The sequence below is a fragment of the Felis catus genome, chromosome B4 (assembly GCF_018350175.1).
Source record: "Felis catus isolate Fca126 chromosome B4, F.catus_Fca126_mat1.0, whole genome shotgun sequence".
Lineage (NCBI taxonomy): Eukaryota > Metazoa > Chordata > Mammalia > Carnivora > Felidae > Felis > Felis catus.
In genome coordinates this window covers 68,519,137-68,536,443 of record NC_058374.1, presented here as the reverse complement: position 1 = coordinate 68,536,443, position 17,307 = coordinate 68,519,137, and the positions used below count along the sequence as shown (strand labels likewise).

The 17,307-nt window shown below is 34.9% G+C and overlaps 1 protein-coding gene across 5 annotated transcripts in view; it reads right to left on the bottom strand.

Moving 5' to 3' along the window:
• The window catches only part of CNTN1 (contactin 1), a 367,620-nt gene that overhangs the window by 109,270 nt on the left and 241,043 nt on the right, over positions 1–17,307 (bottom strand). For all 5 annotated transcript variants that reach the window (XM_011283870.3, XM_003988561.5, XM_011283872.3 and 2 more), the window contains one exon: positions 4,706–4,826. In XM_011283870.3, coding sequence (XP_011282172.1) covers positions 4,706–4,826 — 121 coding nt within the window. The remainder of the gene's footprint in view (positions 1–4,705; positions 4,827–17,307) is intronic.

Genomic DNA, 17,307 nt, shown 5'->3' with positions numbered 1-17,307 from the left:
TTCCCTGATCCTTTCCTGATCTGTCTCTAATTATTGTTTAACTTATTGATTAATCTATTGTTTTTATTATTTTCAATGATTATATTTTTCATTTATAGAAACTGTCCTTGTTTTTCCCCCTCCAAACTGCTAATTTTTATAGTATCTTGTTTCAAACTCATTTTGGCCAGTTCTTTTATTTATTTAAAGATATGGGCAGGATTATTCTCATTCCTATTCCAATGATTAGAATATGCGAAGTACCTTCAACTTAAACACTATTGTTGTCCATCAATCTAACTCCTGGTTCTCTCTCATTATGGCTTGTTTGTCATTCTTTGCATAATTTCATATTTGAAGGCTCACTATTTAGAGAGGCATTCTTCTGCCTTTGCCAAGGCTGTGAGAAAGAACGTATACTGATTTATCCAAAACTTTGGGTGCTTTTAATGAAAGAGTTTTTAGAACACTGAATGAGCATATTGCCAGTAAAGTAAATAGTTTTGATTTTTTTCAATCAGTGCAACTTGAATTCTATATATAGGGCTTCCAAAACCATACTGCTTGAATAAAGGTTACTTGTGCAAAAATAAGCTCTATTCTGTACAAAGACTAGCAGAAACATATCCATAGTGAAAGGACAGAAGTAGTATAAAAGGCAACTTTGGAAATCAAAAGTGAAAATCACACAGTAAGTATGACCCCATGATTTGAAATTGTTTGCATAACTGGAGGAATGGACAATGTGCACCACTTTTATGGTCTAATCCTTGAGCAATCATTGGCTCATTTAGTGGGTAAATAAGTTAAAGTCCTATAGATTTTTAATTTTCTTAATGTTTATTTTTTGAGACAGAGACAGAAAGAGAGAGAGACAGAGCGTGAGCAGGGGAGGGGCAGAGAGGGGGAGAGACACAGAATCTGAAGTAGGCTCTAGGCTCTGAGCTGTCAGCACAGAGCCTGACGTGGGCTCGAATCCATGAGCCGAGCCGTGAGATCATGACCTGAGCCGAAGTCAAATGCCTAACCAACTGAGCCACCCAGGTACCCCTGAAGTCCTATTCATTTTTAAACATAAACATTTAGGACTGTTACAATGACTTGTAGCTGATTATTAGACCATTTTCTGTAAATTGGTTTTGGTTGACCACATTAGCTATTGTTTTCCTTATTTCTCAATCCCATCATACATTAAACAGATAAAGGTGGAAGATGAGTTTTCTCTGGGCAAAAAAGCTCCATGAAATCAGATCCAATGTTACATTTTCCTTGGACTGTGTTTTTCCTATATTTAATTTCATTTTATATGTAGAAGCACTCAGATTTAACTAATGCATTGCCTCTATTCTAAACTCAGTTTAAAATAATGATGAAAAATATAAACCGAAAACACATTTTTCCTCTCATAGAAATTCCTTTCATCAAACTTTATGAACATACCCACATTCACCCATCCATGGTTACACACACACACACACACACACACACACACACACACACGGTGTGATAACAATAATTTTCATTTGTATTCGTTCCCTTCAAGGTAACATAGGCTAAAAGAAACCACAATGTCTAAGTTACATCTGAATATTTCTACTTTCATTTCAGCCCTCTGATAAGGCATAACAGTTTACGCACTAAACTAGTTTTATTGTCCAAAAAATTTATCAGGGATCATCAGAGGAAATTACTTTCCTCTCTAACCTGCTCACTGCCCCACTCCTAACACTAATTTCAGAATCAGCAGTTTAGATCACTGACATCTGAAAATGAATTAGAATTAGTTCATCTCAAATCTGGCAAATTCTTTTATATATATATACACATATATATATATATATATATATATACACACACACACATATATACATATATATATACACACATATATATACATATATATATACATATACATATATATACACACATATATAGACATATATATATAGACATATATATATAATGTCTAATATATAACATATTCAATATGTTTTGAGACAGATATATTCTTGGAAGGTTGAGTGAAAAATGAGTTTTTCAAAAGCAATTCATAATCTAAATGTGCTACTAGATCTCACTATGTGGAACTTGTTAGTATTTTTTTTTTATTGGCATGAAGTGAATAATCATCCCTTAGTTTCTCTTTTTAGAGAGTCTTGATCTACAAAAGGCAAAGAAAGAAAAACAGATTAAGCTTCTTGGCCTTTGGGCCAAAAAGGGTGTTTTGGGCCACTGCCAGCATTGGAAATCTTATAAAATTATAAATCCACAATATACAATTATAAATGCCATACACACATATGAAATTTTGCATACAATTTCAGGAAGTCCATGGGACCCCTTGAATCCTGTCTATGGACTCCAGATTATGATTTCCTGGACTAGATGAGAAAATAAATTAAATGGATAAATGGACCAATAATAATATTACTTGAGGCATGCTATATTTTCTTATATATTACTCATCGTTACTATAATAAATTTAAAAGAACTGTTTAATTTTATATCCCATGACTTAATATATAAAGCATATTTGAAGGTTTAATTTATATACATTTTGTAGCACAAGCTATGCAAATATTGGCTTTTTTAATAGCAAACTTCTCTTGACATAAATTGAATACCTTTTATATTAATAGAAATAAAATTTGGAGAATGATTATAATTTGCAGACTTTTAACAGTACTAAGCAATACTTTTTATCTGCCTATATGGTTGTTTTTTAATATCCTGCTGTAGTTTAGGGGCTTAAAATGTTCTATTGTGTTTCTACTGAGTGCACTTGCCAGGTTCTATTGATTTAAAGTATTTTCTCTGGAACTAAAAAGCTTACAGAAAAACCTTTATATTTCCAAACAATACCTGTAATAGCTTCCTTTTATTTGTTTTACCTCTATAAAAAACATACATTATGATGATTATTAATTACCTAAGTATGTGTGGATAATACCATTAATACCCTGATTGCATTTGCCAAACTTCTTCTTCCTTCTAAATACTGGGAATTTACCATACTCTAATTATATAAAAACACTGCTGTACAAGCGTGTACAGCATAGTGTGTAACATAACCCCTTTTGTAACATTAATGCTAAATCTATTAATATGCAAGCAATTTCCATTAAATACATACATAGGCTATTGCTAAAAAAGGCTTAACAGCTAGTAGTCTGACTGGAAAATACAGGAAACTAGTCTCTCTCTCTCTGATAACTCTTGAATGCTAGATGTCCCAGATCATAAAATACTTTTAATGGAAATACAGAATTTAAATGCACTTTCTTCAAGTTAGCATAAGAGATGTATGGAATGAATGTCTAAGTTCATTTGGATATGAACTTCAGCTGGACTTCTATTACTCCATTGGAGAATATGTTAACTGGACTATAAGTCTTCTCAGCATTTCCCCAGTATGACTTGGGGACTCCATATTACCATTGCTCTAGAGGGAAATACGGGAGATGTATGAGGTTGAATGAAACTATAATGATCCAGAAAGGGTATGAAGACAAACCACATATCTCATGTCATTTACTAAATATTTGTTTGATTGTGCAAAAAGTGAACAAGTGTGCAATAAATATTAATCAGTAAGTATTTCTAGTAGATGAAATATGAAAACATAAAAACTTTAACATAAAAAAGAATAAAATTAAAATGTTAACATGACACTGAGAGAGAAAAAGAGAGCTATGAAAATATGAAATGGAATTCTGCAACTCACCTAAGGATTAATAAAAAATACATATGTGAATTTCACAATCCAGTAGAGAAGATAACTCATATGCACAGATTGCTATAAAATGCATTATAGAAAGTAGTAAATGTTATGAAAGTTTAGAAGAGAAGGGCTTATGTTGGTGACATCAGGAAAGGACTCATTAATTTGGTAATACTTGAGCCTAGCCTTGAAGGATGGCTTAAGACTTGGGCAACAAATAATGACTACAGGAAATGGAAGCAATGTTGTGAACCAAGGAACACAGCTGGAAATACTAGGATATTTTTGTAGACTGGTGGGACACTGGAGTTGGTTATGTAGAATGGTAAGAAAGTAAAGCTAAACAGGCTGAGGTCAATACATGGACCTTCTTGATGCTTAGTTAAAAGGAGTGGTCTTTATTCTGTAGGCAGTGAGGGAAGAGCCAATGAATGATGTTTTGAGATGGCCTTACAGCTATACAGCAAAGACCAGTATCAAAGGAGCTGTATTTTCAAAAAGGGCATATTCCAGCACATTCTCAATTATATATAAGAACAAAAACACTGCTCTGAAAGCTAGCAACAAATAGAAACATGATGCATGTATAAATTAACTTCTTATTCTAAGATTACAGTAATAAATACGTAACACTTGAAGTTATAGTAAACAGTATCAGTATGCTTTTTCCATAAAAAATAGAAATGGAAACACTATTCTCAACACATGAAAAATATTAGCAGAAACTGAGAACTTCTGGTAAATACTGAGTTTAAAAGCACAAACATTTAGTAGGAGGTATGTGGTGTAAGTTTCTAGAAGACATGTAGTTAGTAAAACAAACAAAATCAGTGTTGTTTACTACTTGTCTACCAAAAATCATTCTTAAGCATGGATGAGGAGCTGTTCTCAAGGACCAAGACTCTAAATATATAAGAATTCATACCAGAGTGACCAGAAGATTATACATAGTTATGCAAGTCAAATACCTTTGGTTTCATAATTTTAAAATGTTGAAACCCTTACCTCGCACAACAAGATCAGCTGAAGCTGAAGAATTGTCCACGATTGTCTGAGCAGTGCACGTGTATCTCCCAGCATGCTTCAGCTGGGCATTTCGGATGAGCAGTTCTCCATTGGAATCCAGCTGTTGGCAAAGACAGCAGTCATTCACGTCAGTATAATCTTCACCAATTTTATGGCATTTAGGATTCAAGAGGTACATTTTCTCCCTAACAAAATGAGTACCATGAAAAGGTATATCTTTTAGATATGCTAACTCTGTCCTATGTCTTTTAATGACAATTCTGTCTTTACTTAGGTTACTTAAAGTCTAGACTTTGGTATCTCAAGAGATAAATAAAGGGAGTGAATTGTATAAGATCCCTTTTTTAACATTTATTTATTATTGAGAGACAGAGAGACAAAGCATGAGCATGGGAGGGACAGGGAGAGGAGGAGACACAGAATATGAAGCAGGCTCCAGGCTTTGAGCTGTCAGAGCCGGATGCGGGGCTCAAACTCAGAAACCGAGAGATCATGACCTGAGCTGAAGTTGGACGCTTCACTGACTAAGCTACCCAGGTGCCCCTGTGAGATCCTTTTGGTCCTAATATCTTTAACATTCTATTATTTGTATTATCAGAAGGCCATACAGAGATAAAATATTTCATTGATATCTTTAAAAGATAAATGATAAAGTCTAAACCTCTTCATTGTAAGTGTCAATGAGGATAACTAAATGGTAGAAGGCTAAGAAGAATTATTAATTTGGTTTTGCAAAGCCAATCTAATTGATTAATTTCAAGATGTACTAAGGTTAATTACACAAAGATACTAAAAGTGTGTAGAAACTGTCAAATAGACTATTCTAATATTTTCCATTTAGGTCAAAACATAAGCTCCATGTAGGCAAAGAATTTTGTTTTGTCACTGCTCTATTCTTAGCATTTGACTGATCAATATATATGTTTTGAAGAAGGCTGAGGGAGTCTTGCTTGTGAGAGACAAGGCACCATCTCAATGCAATTTCTAAAAATAGTTAATATTTATTGAATGCCCACTCTGTACGAGGTGCTGGGCTATGCAAGTATGGAAGTGTGTGTGTGTGTGTGTGTGTGTGTGTGTGTGTGTGTGCATGAGTGAGTGTATAAAATCTCATTCAATTCTCTTCTGACAACAGTCCTATGAGATAGGTCCTATTCTGTCTATTTTATTGAAGATACAAGTGAGACTTAGAGTAGCTAAGTAATTTAACCAAGGTCACTGAGCTTGTTGCATAGTGGGAGCATGCTCATTATCTCCAAACTATTCATTTAGAGAAAAATTTGGAAAACTCAATTGTTAAGTAGATATTTCATTTTCTCAAGAACTAAATATATTGATTTACTATTCTAATCACAAATATCCAGCTATCTTAAAAGATGAAAAATTGGTGATTAGGTTAATGTCTGAGAAAATAAATGAGGATAATTTTTATATGATATGATAGACCTACACATTTTTAAATTTTGGTTTTTTAATGACTGTGGAATGAAGGCTCTACTTTACCATGGGTTTTGCAAGTGGCCCTTTCATATGTTAATTTCCTTCTGGTTTTGGAAAGTATTCTGGTTTGCTATACTTGTTTAGTTAATGAGATTAGGAATGCAGGCATACCTTGAAGATATTGCAGGTTTAGTTCCAGACCACCACCATAGAGAAAGTCAAATGATTTTTTTTTTACTTCCCAGTGCATATAAAAGTTATGTTTATACTATATAGTCTATTCAGTGTGTGATGACATTATGTCTAAAAAAGCAATATACACACCTTAATTTAAAAATACATTATTGCAAAAAAATGCTAACCATCATATGAGCTGTCAGCAAATCATAATCTTTTGCTGGGGGAGGGAGTTCCCTTACTGATGCTTGCTGACTGATCAGGATGGTGGTTGTTGAAGTTTGGGGTGGCTGTGGCAATTTCTTTTTTTTTTTTATTTTTTAAAATATTTATTCTGAGAGGGAGAGATAGAGAGCAGGAGAGGGGCAGAGAGAGAGAGAGAGACAGAGAAAGATTACCAAGCAGACTCCTTACTGTCAGCACAAAGTCTGATATGTGGCTCAAACCTATGAACAATGAAATCATGACCTGAGCTGAAGTTGGATGCTTAACTGACTAAGCCACTCAGATACCCACAATTTCTTAAAATAAGACAACAGTGAAGCTTGCCCCATAGATTGACTCTTCCTTTCATTAAAGATTTCTCTGTAGCATATGATGTTGTTTGATAGCATTTACCCACAACTCAACTTCTTTCAAAATGGGAGTTCATCCAGTCCCTACCCATGCTTTATCAACTAAGTTGATTTAATATTCTAAATCCTTTTGTTGTCATTTCAACAATTTTCACAGCATCTTCACCAGGAATAGATTCCATCTCAAGAAAACATGTTCTTTGCCCATCCATAAGAAGAAACTCCTCATCTGCTCAAGTTTCATTATAAGATTGCAGCAATTCAGTCAAATCCTTAAGCTTCACTTCTAATTCTAGTTCTCTTGCTCTTTCCACAATATCTACAGTTACTTCCTCCACTGAAGTCTTGAACCCCTCAAAGTCATCCATGAGGGTTAGAAACAAATTCTTTCAAAACCCTGTTCGTGTTGATACTTTGGCACCTTTCCATGAATTTCAAATATTCTTACTGGCATGTAAAACTGTGAATCCTTTTCAGAAGTTTTTCAGTTTTCTTTGTCCAGATCCATCAGAGGAATCACTATCTATGGCAGCTATAGCTTTATAAAATGTAGTTCTTAAGTAATAAGACTTGAAATGAAAACACTAATTTTAAAAGATATATGTACCCATATGTTTACTGCAGCATTATTTACAATAGCCATGATATGGAACCAGCCCAAGTGTCCGCTGATAGATAAGTGGATAAAGAAGATGTGGTACACACACACACACACACACACACACACACACACACACACACCACACACTGGAATATGAGTCACAAAAATGAAGAAAATCTTGTAATTTACTACAACTTGGACATATTATTCAAAGTGAAATAAGTCAGAGAAAGACAAATACCATAGTATTTACTACATACGAAATCTAACAAGAAAACCCAAAATAAATGAACAAACCAACCAAACTCAAATACAGAGAACAATATGGTGGTTGCCAGAAGGGAGGCTGGTGGGGGGATGGGCAAAATAGGTGAAGGGAATTAAGAGGTGCAAACTTCCAGTTTTAAAATCATAAGTCATGGAGATGTAAAGTACAGTGTGGAGAATATAGACAATAATTTGTAATGATGTACAGTGACTATGCTTATTGGGGTGAGCATTGAGTAATGTACAGAATGTGTTGAATTACTGTGTTATATGTCTGAAACTAATAAAACATTGTATGTCAGTTACACTTTAATTATAACTTGAAAGGAATAATAGACTTGAAAGTTGAAATTGCATCTTGATCCATGGGATGCAGAATAGATGTTGTGTTAGCAGGCATGAACACAACATTAACCTTGCTGTACATCTCTATCAAGTCTCTTTGGTGACGAGGTGCACTGTCAATGGGCACTATTATTTTGAAAGAAGTCACTTTTTTATGATCAATAGGTTTCAACAGTGGGCTTAAAATATTCAGTAAATCATATTGTCAACAGATGTGTTGTCACCCAGGCTTTGCTGTTCCATTTATAAAGCAAAGGCAGAGTAGATTTTGCATAACTCTTGCCAGCCCTAGGATTCTCAGAATGGTAAATGAGAATTGGCTTCAACTTACAGTCACCAGTTGCATTAATCCTCCACAAGAAAGTCAGCCAGTCCTTTGAATTTGTGAAGGCAGGCATTGACTTTTCTCTAGCTATGAAAGTCCTAGATGGTATCTTCTAGTATAAGGCTAGATTTGAAAATGTATTGTTTAGTGTAGCCACCTTCATTAATGGTCTTAGCTAGAGCATCTTGTTGCTGCTTCTCCACCAGCACCTGCTGCTTCACCTTGCATTGTTATGTTGTGGAGATGGCTTCTTCCTTCCTGCCTCACGAAACAATGTGTGCTAGAGTCAAATTTTCCTCTGCAGCTTCCTCATCTCTCTCAGCCCTCACAGAATTGAATAGAGTCTGGATCTTGCTCTGGATTAGGCTCTGGTTTAAGGGAATGTTTTGGCTGGTTTGATCTTCTATCCAGACCACTAAACCTTTCTCCTTACCAGCAATAAGGCTGTTCTGCTTTCTTATCCTTCATGTGTTCACTGGAGTAGCACTTTTAATGTCCTTCGAAAACTTTTCCTTTGTATTCACAACTTGGTTAATTGTTTGACACAAGAGTCCTAGATTTAGGCCTATCGTGGCTTTCGACATGCCTTCCTCTCTAAGCTTAATGATTTCTAGCATTTGACTGAAAGAGAGATGTTGACCTCGGCTCGGGTTAGGATCTCACGATCCGTGAATTCAAGCCCGGCATCAGGTGTGCACGAGCCTCGCTTTGGGTGGGCCCTGCTTCTCTGTCTCTCCTTCCCTCTCTTTCTCTTTCTCTCTCTTCCCTTTGTGAGATTCTCTCTCCCTCTCTCTCTCTCTCTCTCTCTCTCTCTCTGCCCTTCATTCACTTGTGCCCTGTCATATATGTATGTGTGTGTGTGTGTGTGTGTGTGTGTGTATGCATATATATATCAAGTGAGAGATATGAAACTCTTTCTTTTACTCAAATACTTAGTGGGCATTGTAGGGTTATTGGCCTGATTTCAATATTGTTGTATGTCAGGTAATAGGTTAGGCCAACCACAGTCAGAACACACACAACATTTACTAAGTTCACTGTTTCATATAGGTACAATTCATGGCATGCAAAAACAATGACAAAAGTAACATCAAAGATCACTGATCACAGATGACCATAACAAATATAATAATAATGAAAGTTTGAAATATTGTGAGAATTATCAAAATATGACACAGGGACACAAAGGAAGGAAATGCTATTGGAAAAACAGTGCTGATAGACTTGTTCAACATAGGGTTGCCACAAACTTTCAATCTTTAAAAACACATTATCTACAAATAGCCATGAAGTGCAATAAAACAAGGTATGCTTGTAATCACTAGTTATAATCTGAGCACATTGGTTCAGTTGGTTATAATGGGATCACTACTATCTCCATATAAAGAACTTGTCAGTGGCCACACACATTGTTCCTTGACAGTAACCAGTCTTAGTAAAAATGAAGATAAAGTTTACACAATTTAACGTCAGATGGGGGTCTTCTTGTGCCCTGAGGTCTAGATTGACTAAAAATCCAGCTTCCAAGATTTCTGAAAATTCTTAGAGTAGGAGAGTATTTTCCTCCTGCTATGTTTTTTAGTTATTTTGGTGCCACCAAGGAACACCATACAAGAAATTTAGCTCTTTCTCTATTTTGTCATACAACCTAGTAACACAAGGTACTCTCTAGTAAGGTGGGTTTACTGAATTGAAGATGATGGAATTGGTTGTATCCCACAGGGTGGGGCATATCAACATTAAAAATGATCATTCACTACATATTTCTATTCTTTTTTTTTCAACTTTTTTTTTTATTATTTATTTTTGGGACAGAGAGAGAGACAGAGCATGAACAGGGGAGGGGCAGAGAGAGAGGGAGACACAGAATCGGAAACAGGCTCCAGGCTCCGAGCCATCAGCCCAGAGCCCGACGCGGGGCTCGAACTCACGGACCGCGAGATCGTGACCTGGCTGAAGTCGGACGCTTAACCGACTGCGCCACCCAGGCGCCCCTACATATTTCTATTCTTAAAAGTCCTGAGGCCATATTTTTACTGGGGATTTCACAGTGACTTTACGTTTCCCAGTGCCCTGCCATCTTGCTGGCATGCACTCCTGCTCCCGTCTCTTACTTCTCTGTTTTCCCCTGGAAACAGAGAATTATTCTTCTTTCTTCATGTTAATCTGCTTAATTCTACGACGGCTGCTTGGATTGAATAATACCTATTCTTTAAAACCTGAATTTCTGTTCTTAGGTTTTTTTCCCCATTTTTTAAAAGTCTCTTAATCCTCAATTCATTTTAATCTGGTTCCCACCTCTTCAACTTATTTTACTTGACTTCTAACAGCATTTGAGCTTTCCTACACACTCAATTTCCAATCATCTAGGACAACACACTTTTCGGAAACTTTGAGGGCATTTTCAATCCTCTTCTTCAACTTCCTTATAATTCAATCATAAATTCTTGAATTTATCCATTCCTCCCATTACCACTATCTCTTTCTTTTTCTAAGCTACCCACATCTCTCACTGAACTACTATGACCTATTAGATCACAACCTCCACCCTTATTCTACTCTATTCTCTTCTCTACTTGGTACCCAGAGTGACCTTTTTAAAATGCAAGTGTGATCAAATCACCCCTCTTTGTAATAATACAACTTATTGAAAGCTTTAAAAATGTTCCTCTTCCTGGAATAAAACCTATATGTGTTATAATGACCAATCTGGTGCCATTTTCTAGAGTCTGTCCAATGTTGCAGCTTACCTAGTGCCCCCATTTCACTTACTCTGCTCTCCAGGAGAACATTCCCTTTTTAGGCCCTTAAATGCATCTTGTTCTCTCCCATCTCTGGTTCTTCATAGTGTTTCCTCTCCTGGAATGTGATCCCCCTCATTCACCTAAGTAACACTCTCCACTCACCAATACCACTTCATTTCCTCAAGCAACACTTTCCATTTTCTCTTGTTATATTTTGTCACAGCATCTTTTACCTTATGTCATATAATACATCTCAACTGCAATAAAATGTTTGTACAACTGTATGATTAAAGTTGGTTCTCCTGGAGGACTATAGGTTTTATGTGAGGAGGAAACATGCCTGTTTTGTTCATCATTGCATCCTTATGTTATATATGTACAAAGCTGTCTTCTACTGAGACATGATAATTTTTTGAGGGAGGGACTAGATTGTATTTATTATTATATACAAATTAATTATATCTGACGTACAGGGGAAATTCAACAAATATTACACAAATGAATTAATAAATATTATGTAAAATGTTTTTATTAAATTCTTTTAGTAATTTTGTATGACTTCTTCAGGTAAGATAATAATATTATAAGATAAAATAACCAAATTAAGAACAACAATTGCTATCCACATACATGAGAGCAAATATATATAATAATATATTTCAAACTAATTTTATTAGGAAATAAAGTTTTAGCACTAACATACAAATTTATAGAAAAAAATGCAGTTAACATATAAGAATGGAAACCTCTGAGTTTTCCAACCACTTATATGTGTTATAAAGAATCTGGCCTTCTCGGAAGAGAGGTCTGTTATTTTCTCAGCCTCTGGAAGGTAATCTGTATCATCTTTTTCTGTTTGGGTATCTTGGATGATACTGGATAGACTCACAACATGATTTAGAGTGGGTGTTAGAGACACCTGTATACTTTTAGACTTAGGGTCTAACACTGTCTAGTGACTTAGGTAGTGGCTTTGGTCATGTGGTATCAGTCCAATCTTAACACTGACATTAACCATATGGTCAATCAAACATGCCTACATGGTTAAGCCCCAGTAAAATCTCTGGATACGAAAGCTCAGGTGAGCTACCCTGGTTGGCAATACTCAGTGCACACCGCCACACACGTAGACTGATAAAGTAAAGCATCTTGACTCTACAGAGAGAGAACAATGGAAGTTTTGTATTTCGTATTTTTCCTGGACTCTGCCCTATGCACTTCTTCCATTGGCTGATTTTAATTTGTATTCCTATAACAAACTGACCATAAGTATAATAGCATTCAGGAAGTTGTGTGAGTCCCTTCCAGCAAATCAAAACTGAGGGTGGTTTTGGCAACCCCTGGAACTTGTAGTTCATTTAAGAAGTGAAGATGGTCTTGGAAACTGTACCCTTTGTAGTTGGCCTAGTTCCTCATAGTGCCTTACTAAATAGAATTCTTCTGAGAAAGGAGATAAAGAAATACTATGGTATTATTTATAAATACTTTTTAAAAATATTTGAAGTAAGGAGAGAATAAATGTGTGTGTATAGTGAAGGTAGTAATAAATTTTTCTTGAGCTATCATACGGGCCATTAGGGCACATTAGCCAAAGTGTATATGTGGTTTACCACTTAGAAATTTCCCAAACCTAAATCAAAAGACCTGCAAAATATAAATGCCCATTCCTTCCTTCCCCTTCCCCCATGAGTAATTTTCTAGTGAGAAAAAATAAAATTATAGTAAAATAATATAATTTAAACACTATATATTTGTAAAGCATACGGCTTCAATGTGCTTTCACAGTCTTAACAGCACTGTACTGTAATACTAAATATTCAGTAACGGAAGGATATTAAGTAAAATCTTTTTAAGCTATTATGACATAAGATAATAAGGTATATTTGAGAAAACTAATGTTTGCATAAAAAATAAAAAGCACTTCTATTATATGCTTTCATTATGTGAACTCACTACCCTGTTTGATTCCTATATTTAAACGAAAGCTAATCCTGTTGCTAAACTCACACTATTTCAATGAGTCATGTGATTAGATTGGAATTAAAAAAAAACAACACTTCAGAAATATTAAATGTTTTCATTCAACCTCACAATAAAAAATTGATGGCAGAAAAATAATATAAAAATAAACAAGTTGTGACACCATAATTGCCTTTAGTAAAAAATTTGTATTCTGTATACCTAAATTCTTTTTTTCTTAATAAAATGGCTTTTTCCTCCAGACTCTCAGTTTGAAACATATTGCTGTTTACATATTCAGTTATTTTATTCTCAGAGAAATAGTGTGGCATGATTTTTATACTTTTCACGTGTAATGAGAACCGCAAACTATTTTATGTCTTAACATTATATTAAATATATACTATTTTAGAATAAACTCTTTAAAAGTTTTAATTAAAACTATTATAAAAGTTTAATGCTAAAGTAACTTAAATGTCAGCAAGTTTTAAACATTAGGACTTAGGTAGGTAATGACAGACTTCTTGTATATCATTACCTTATGCTTATAATAATAAAGGATTTTAACATTTATTTTCATTTGCTCTATATTTGGTAAAGGTGTGGCACTGGAATGTCTCAAGAAGGAAAGCAAGGGAAAATATACTATATCATTTCCAATATAGTTGTGTATGTATAAGAGCTTTCCTGAAGTTTTATAAATGGTAATAGCTCTTTCCATACCTCAAGAGAAGCTGAGGTTCTCTGGTCAGCAGAACGCTTACAAAGCAAGTAAAGATCATGGACCTCAGCACATTCTAGCCACAAATTAGATACGAATGCTCTCTATATTTTCACTAAAAAAACCACAGCTTGGCTGAATTACAAAATGCTTCCCTTCATGTGAGGAGAGTTGAATCACATACTGGAAATTGTGATAGCACAGCTCAGGGATGTTCCAAAGTGTATATGTGGTTTACCACTTAGAAATTTCCCAAATTTAAATCAAAAGACTTCCAAAATATAAGTGCCCCTTCCCCCCTTCCCCCCTTCCCCCTCCCCCGTGAGCTAAATCTACAAATTCATATCTGCAGTATAAATGAATCTGAATTACTAAGATGTAAATTTAATTAATCATCATGAACAAAGAAATAGGTTGTATGGTGCATACAAGGTCTAGATAAAAGCTATATACATATATCAATGAAAATGGCTAAATATCAATGAAAACATCTATTTTGTTCCATTGAAATGCAGAAGGAAGGGGCAGATACAGAAGGTTGAAGGAAAGAATATCCCTTAAAGAGAATGTTCTAGAAACTTAGAAGCAAAAGCTATTAAACATGTTTGATACATGCTATATCTATGAGAGATTAAAGAAATTCTCTTTTTAGTTTTGGCTTGTTAGATTAAAAAAGGCATAACTATAGCAGATGTATCACTGCAACTATAAACTTCAATATCACAATCACCAACACAATTTACAGCCTTAGTTAGGGTTCCATAGGTGTCAGACACTATTATAAATAAATATTCTATGTGTGCAGATTCACTTGCTCTTAACAGCAACTCTGTGAGACAGATACTATTCTTAGTCACATTTCAGGGAAGAGGACACAATACTACTATAACTAAAGCCACTACTATTGCCAGTAGTGATGGAATAGAATTGCTGCTGATAGAACACTTCTGCTGCTACTAATCCTACTATTAAAACTGCACCTGTTAATTGCATCATTGCTGCTGCCACTGTGGCCACTATTCCTGAATTCCTTGGAATATCTGATCTAATTTATTAAGTGACGTTTAGATGTCTGGCAATATGTTTTACGTATATACATTTACATACCTTTCTTATGTAGCTTTTATTATACTCAGGGAGATACTATTTATATTTCCATTTTAAGGACAAGGAATTTGAGATTTTAAGTTGAGGGGCTTGTGGAAGGCTCCACAGTTAACACTCATTACTGGTGTTAAACTGTTTCCAAAATTCTACTTTATGAATCAGACAATGGGATTTAAGTTCACAGTTTTGCAGGTAAAAATGGGTATCTTCTCATAGCAGAAAGAATACAATGCTATTATTTTACATAATTATTTATTAAGTTCTTAACTTATTTAAAGGTCCAAACATGAGAAAATAGAAAGAATACTACCATGGTCACCTGTATACCAACCATTTGATTCAATAATTGTAAATTTACCATACTTGCTTTACCTAATTAGTAGCTAGCTAGCTCTGTCTTTCCTTGTCTCTATATATACAACGTGTCCATCTTTTTGAGTATTTGAAAAATAAATAACTGATATTATCACACTTTCACTCCTCAAAATATTAGATTGGATCTACAAAAATGGTTATTATCTTACATAATTGCCAAACCATTTTCACATGTAACATAATTAACACCAATTTCCTAATATTACCTGGTGTAATATTACCTACCTAATATTCAAGTGTTACTACCTAATATTACTATTATTACTACCTAATATTCAAGTGTTATTGTATTGTATTCAAGTGTATTGTACTTAATGCTTCAGCATTAAGTTTTAATGTAGAAATTTTTTTAAAGATATGACTTAAAAATATTATGAAAATGAAATAATATTATCATAAAGACTTAAATTAGGGAAGTGGTCTAGGATTATTACTAAGATAACCGAGTATTTACAGAGTCAATGTAAATATTGTATATCTTTAAATTTGGTTATTTTGATGGCTGAAGTGTCCAATTTTGATCATCTGGACAATTTTATTTACTTTTTTGTTTTGTTTCTTTTTTTAAACACTTAATATTTTCACTTTTTTTTTTTAAGAGAGAGCAGGTGAACGAGGGAGAAGGGCAGTGGGGAAGAGAGAGAATCTTAAGCAGGCCCCATGCTTAGCGCAGAGGCCGATGTGGGACTCGATCCCATGACCCTGGGATCATGACCTGAGCCTAAATCAAGAATCAGAGCTCAACTGGCTAAGCCATCCAAGTGCCCCTACAGTTGAAAGTAGCTTGGATATTAATTTGTGTGGTTTCACATCAGTTCCCATTAGCCTTAGGGTTCTTAAGATCTTCAAGGATCACTTGGTAGAAGAAAGGAATCATGTGGGAAGTTTTGTGGGACAACAACCTCATCTTCTTGTATTTTATTTATTGGGCTTCTGATTTAAATTCTCTTTGCAAAAAGGATTCTGCTGCTAAAAACTTGTTGTTGTTGTTGTTGTTATTTTATTTACTTATTTTTATTTTTTATTATTTTTTTAAATTTTTTTTACATTTATTTTTGAGGCAGAGAGAGACAGAGCATGAACGGGGGAGGGTCAGAGAGAGGGAGACACAGAATCTGAAACAGGCTCCAGGCTCTGAGCTGTCAGCACAGAGCCCAACGCGGGGCTTGAACTCACGGACCGCGAGATCATGACCTGAGCCGAAGTCGGTCGCTCAACCGACTGAGCCACCCAGGCGCCCCTGTTGCTGTTATTTTAAAACTTCTGATGTGGACTAACCTCCTTATATAATAGATGAAAAGCCTGAGGCTCAGAGTGACTGTTTTGACCAAGGACATAGAACTCTGTTAAAGGCAAAACCAGAAAAAACACTCCAGATCTTTAGATACTATTATGTTCTTAAAAACAAAATGAAAAAAATTAGATGGAATTTTTGGAATATGCCAGCTAATGACAAAATAGTGTACTGCTGGTGTGATATAAATACAACATCAAAGTCCACAATGTAAAAATTATAAAATTCTTAAGACACCGAAGGGCTACATGTTTATTTCTTCCTTTTATCTAAATACTTATCATATTTTGCCAGAATAATAACTGCCGTGATGCTTAAGTATGCAAGGAGTTCTATGTAAAACAAGGGACTTTAACTTTGAATGTATTTCTGGACATTTTCCAAGCCAAGACATTTCTGAAGAACAAAGACTTGTTGCTCTATGTTCTTATTTCCACTTACTTAGCATTGCCATCAACAAATGCTCACTAACGACCAGACTATGGGGTGTTATGCTACAGAATAACCTTAGCTGACATGGTCTCTACACAGGAAGTATAACGTTCTAAAAGAAGCCAGAACATGTATAGACATCTCCCTTTTCATCGCCCTTGACAGTAGTTTCTCAATCTTGGCACTATTGACAATGTGGACCAGATAATTCTCTGTTGT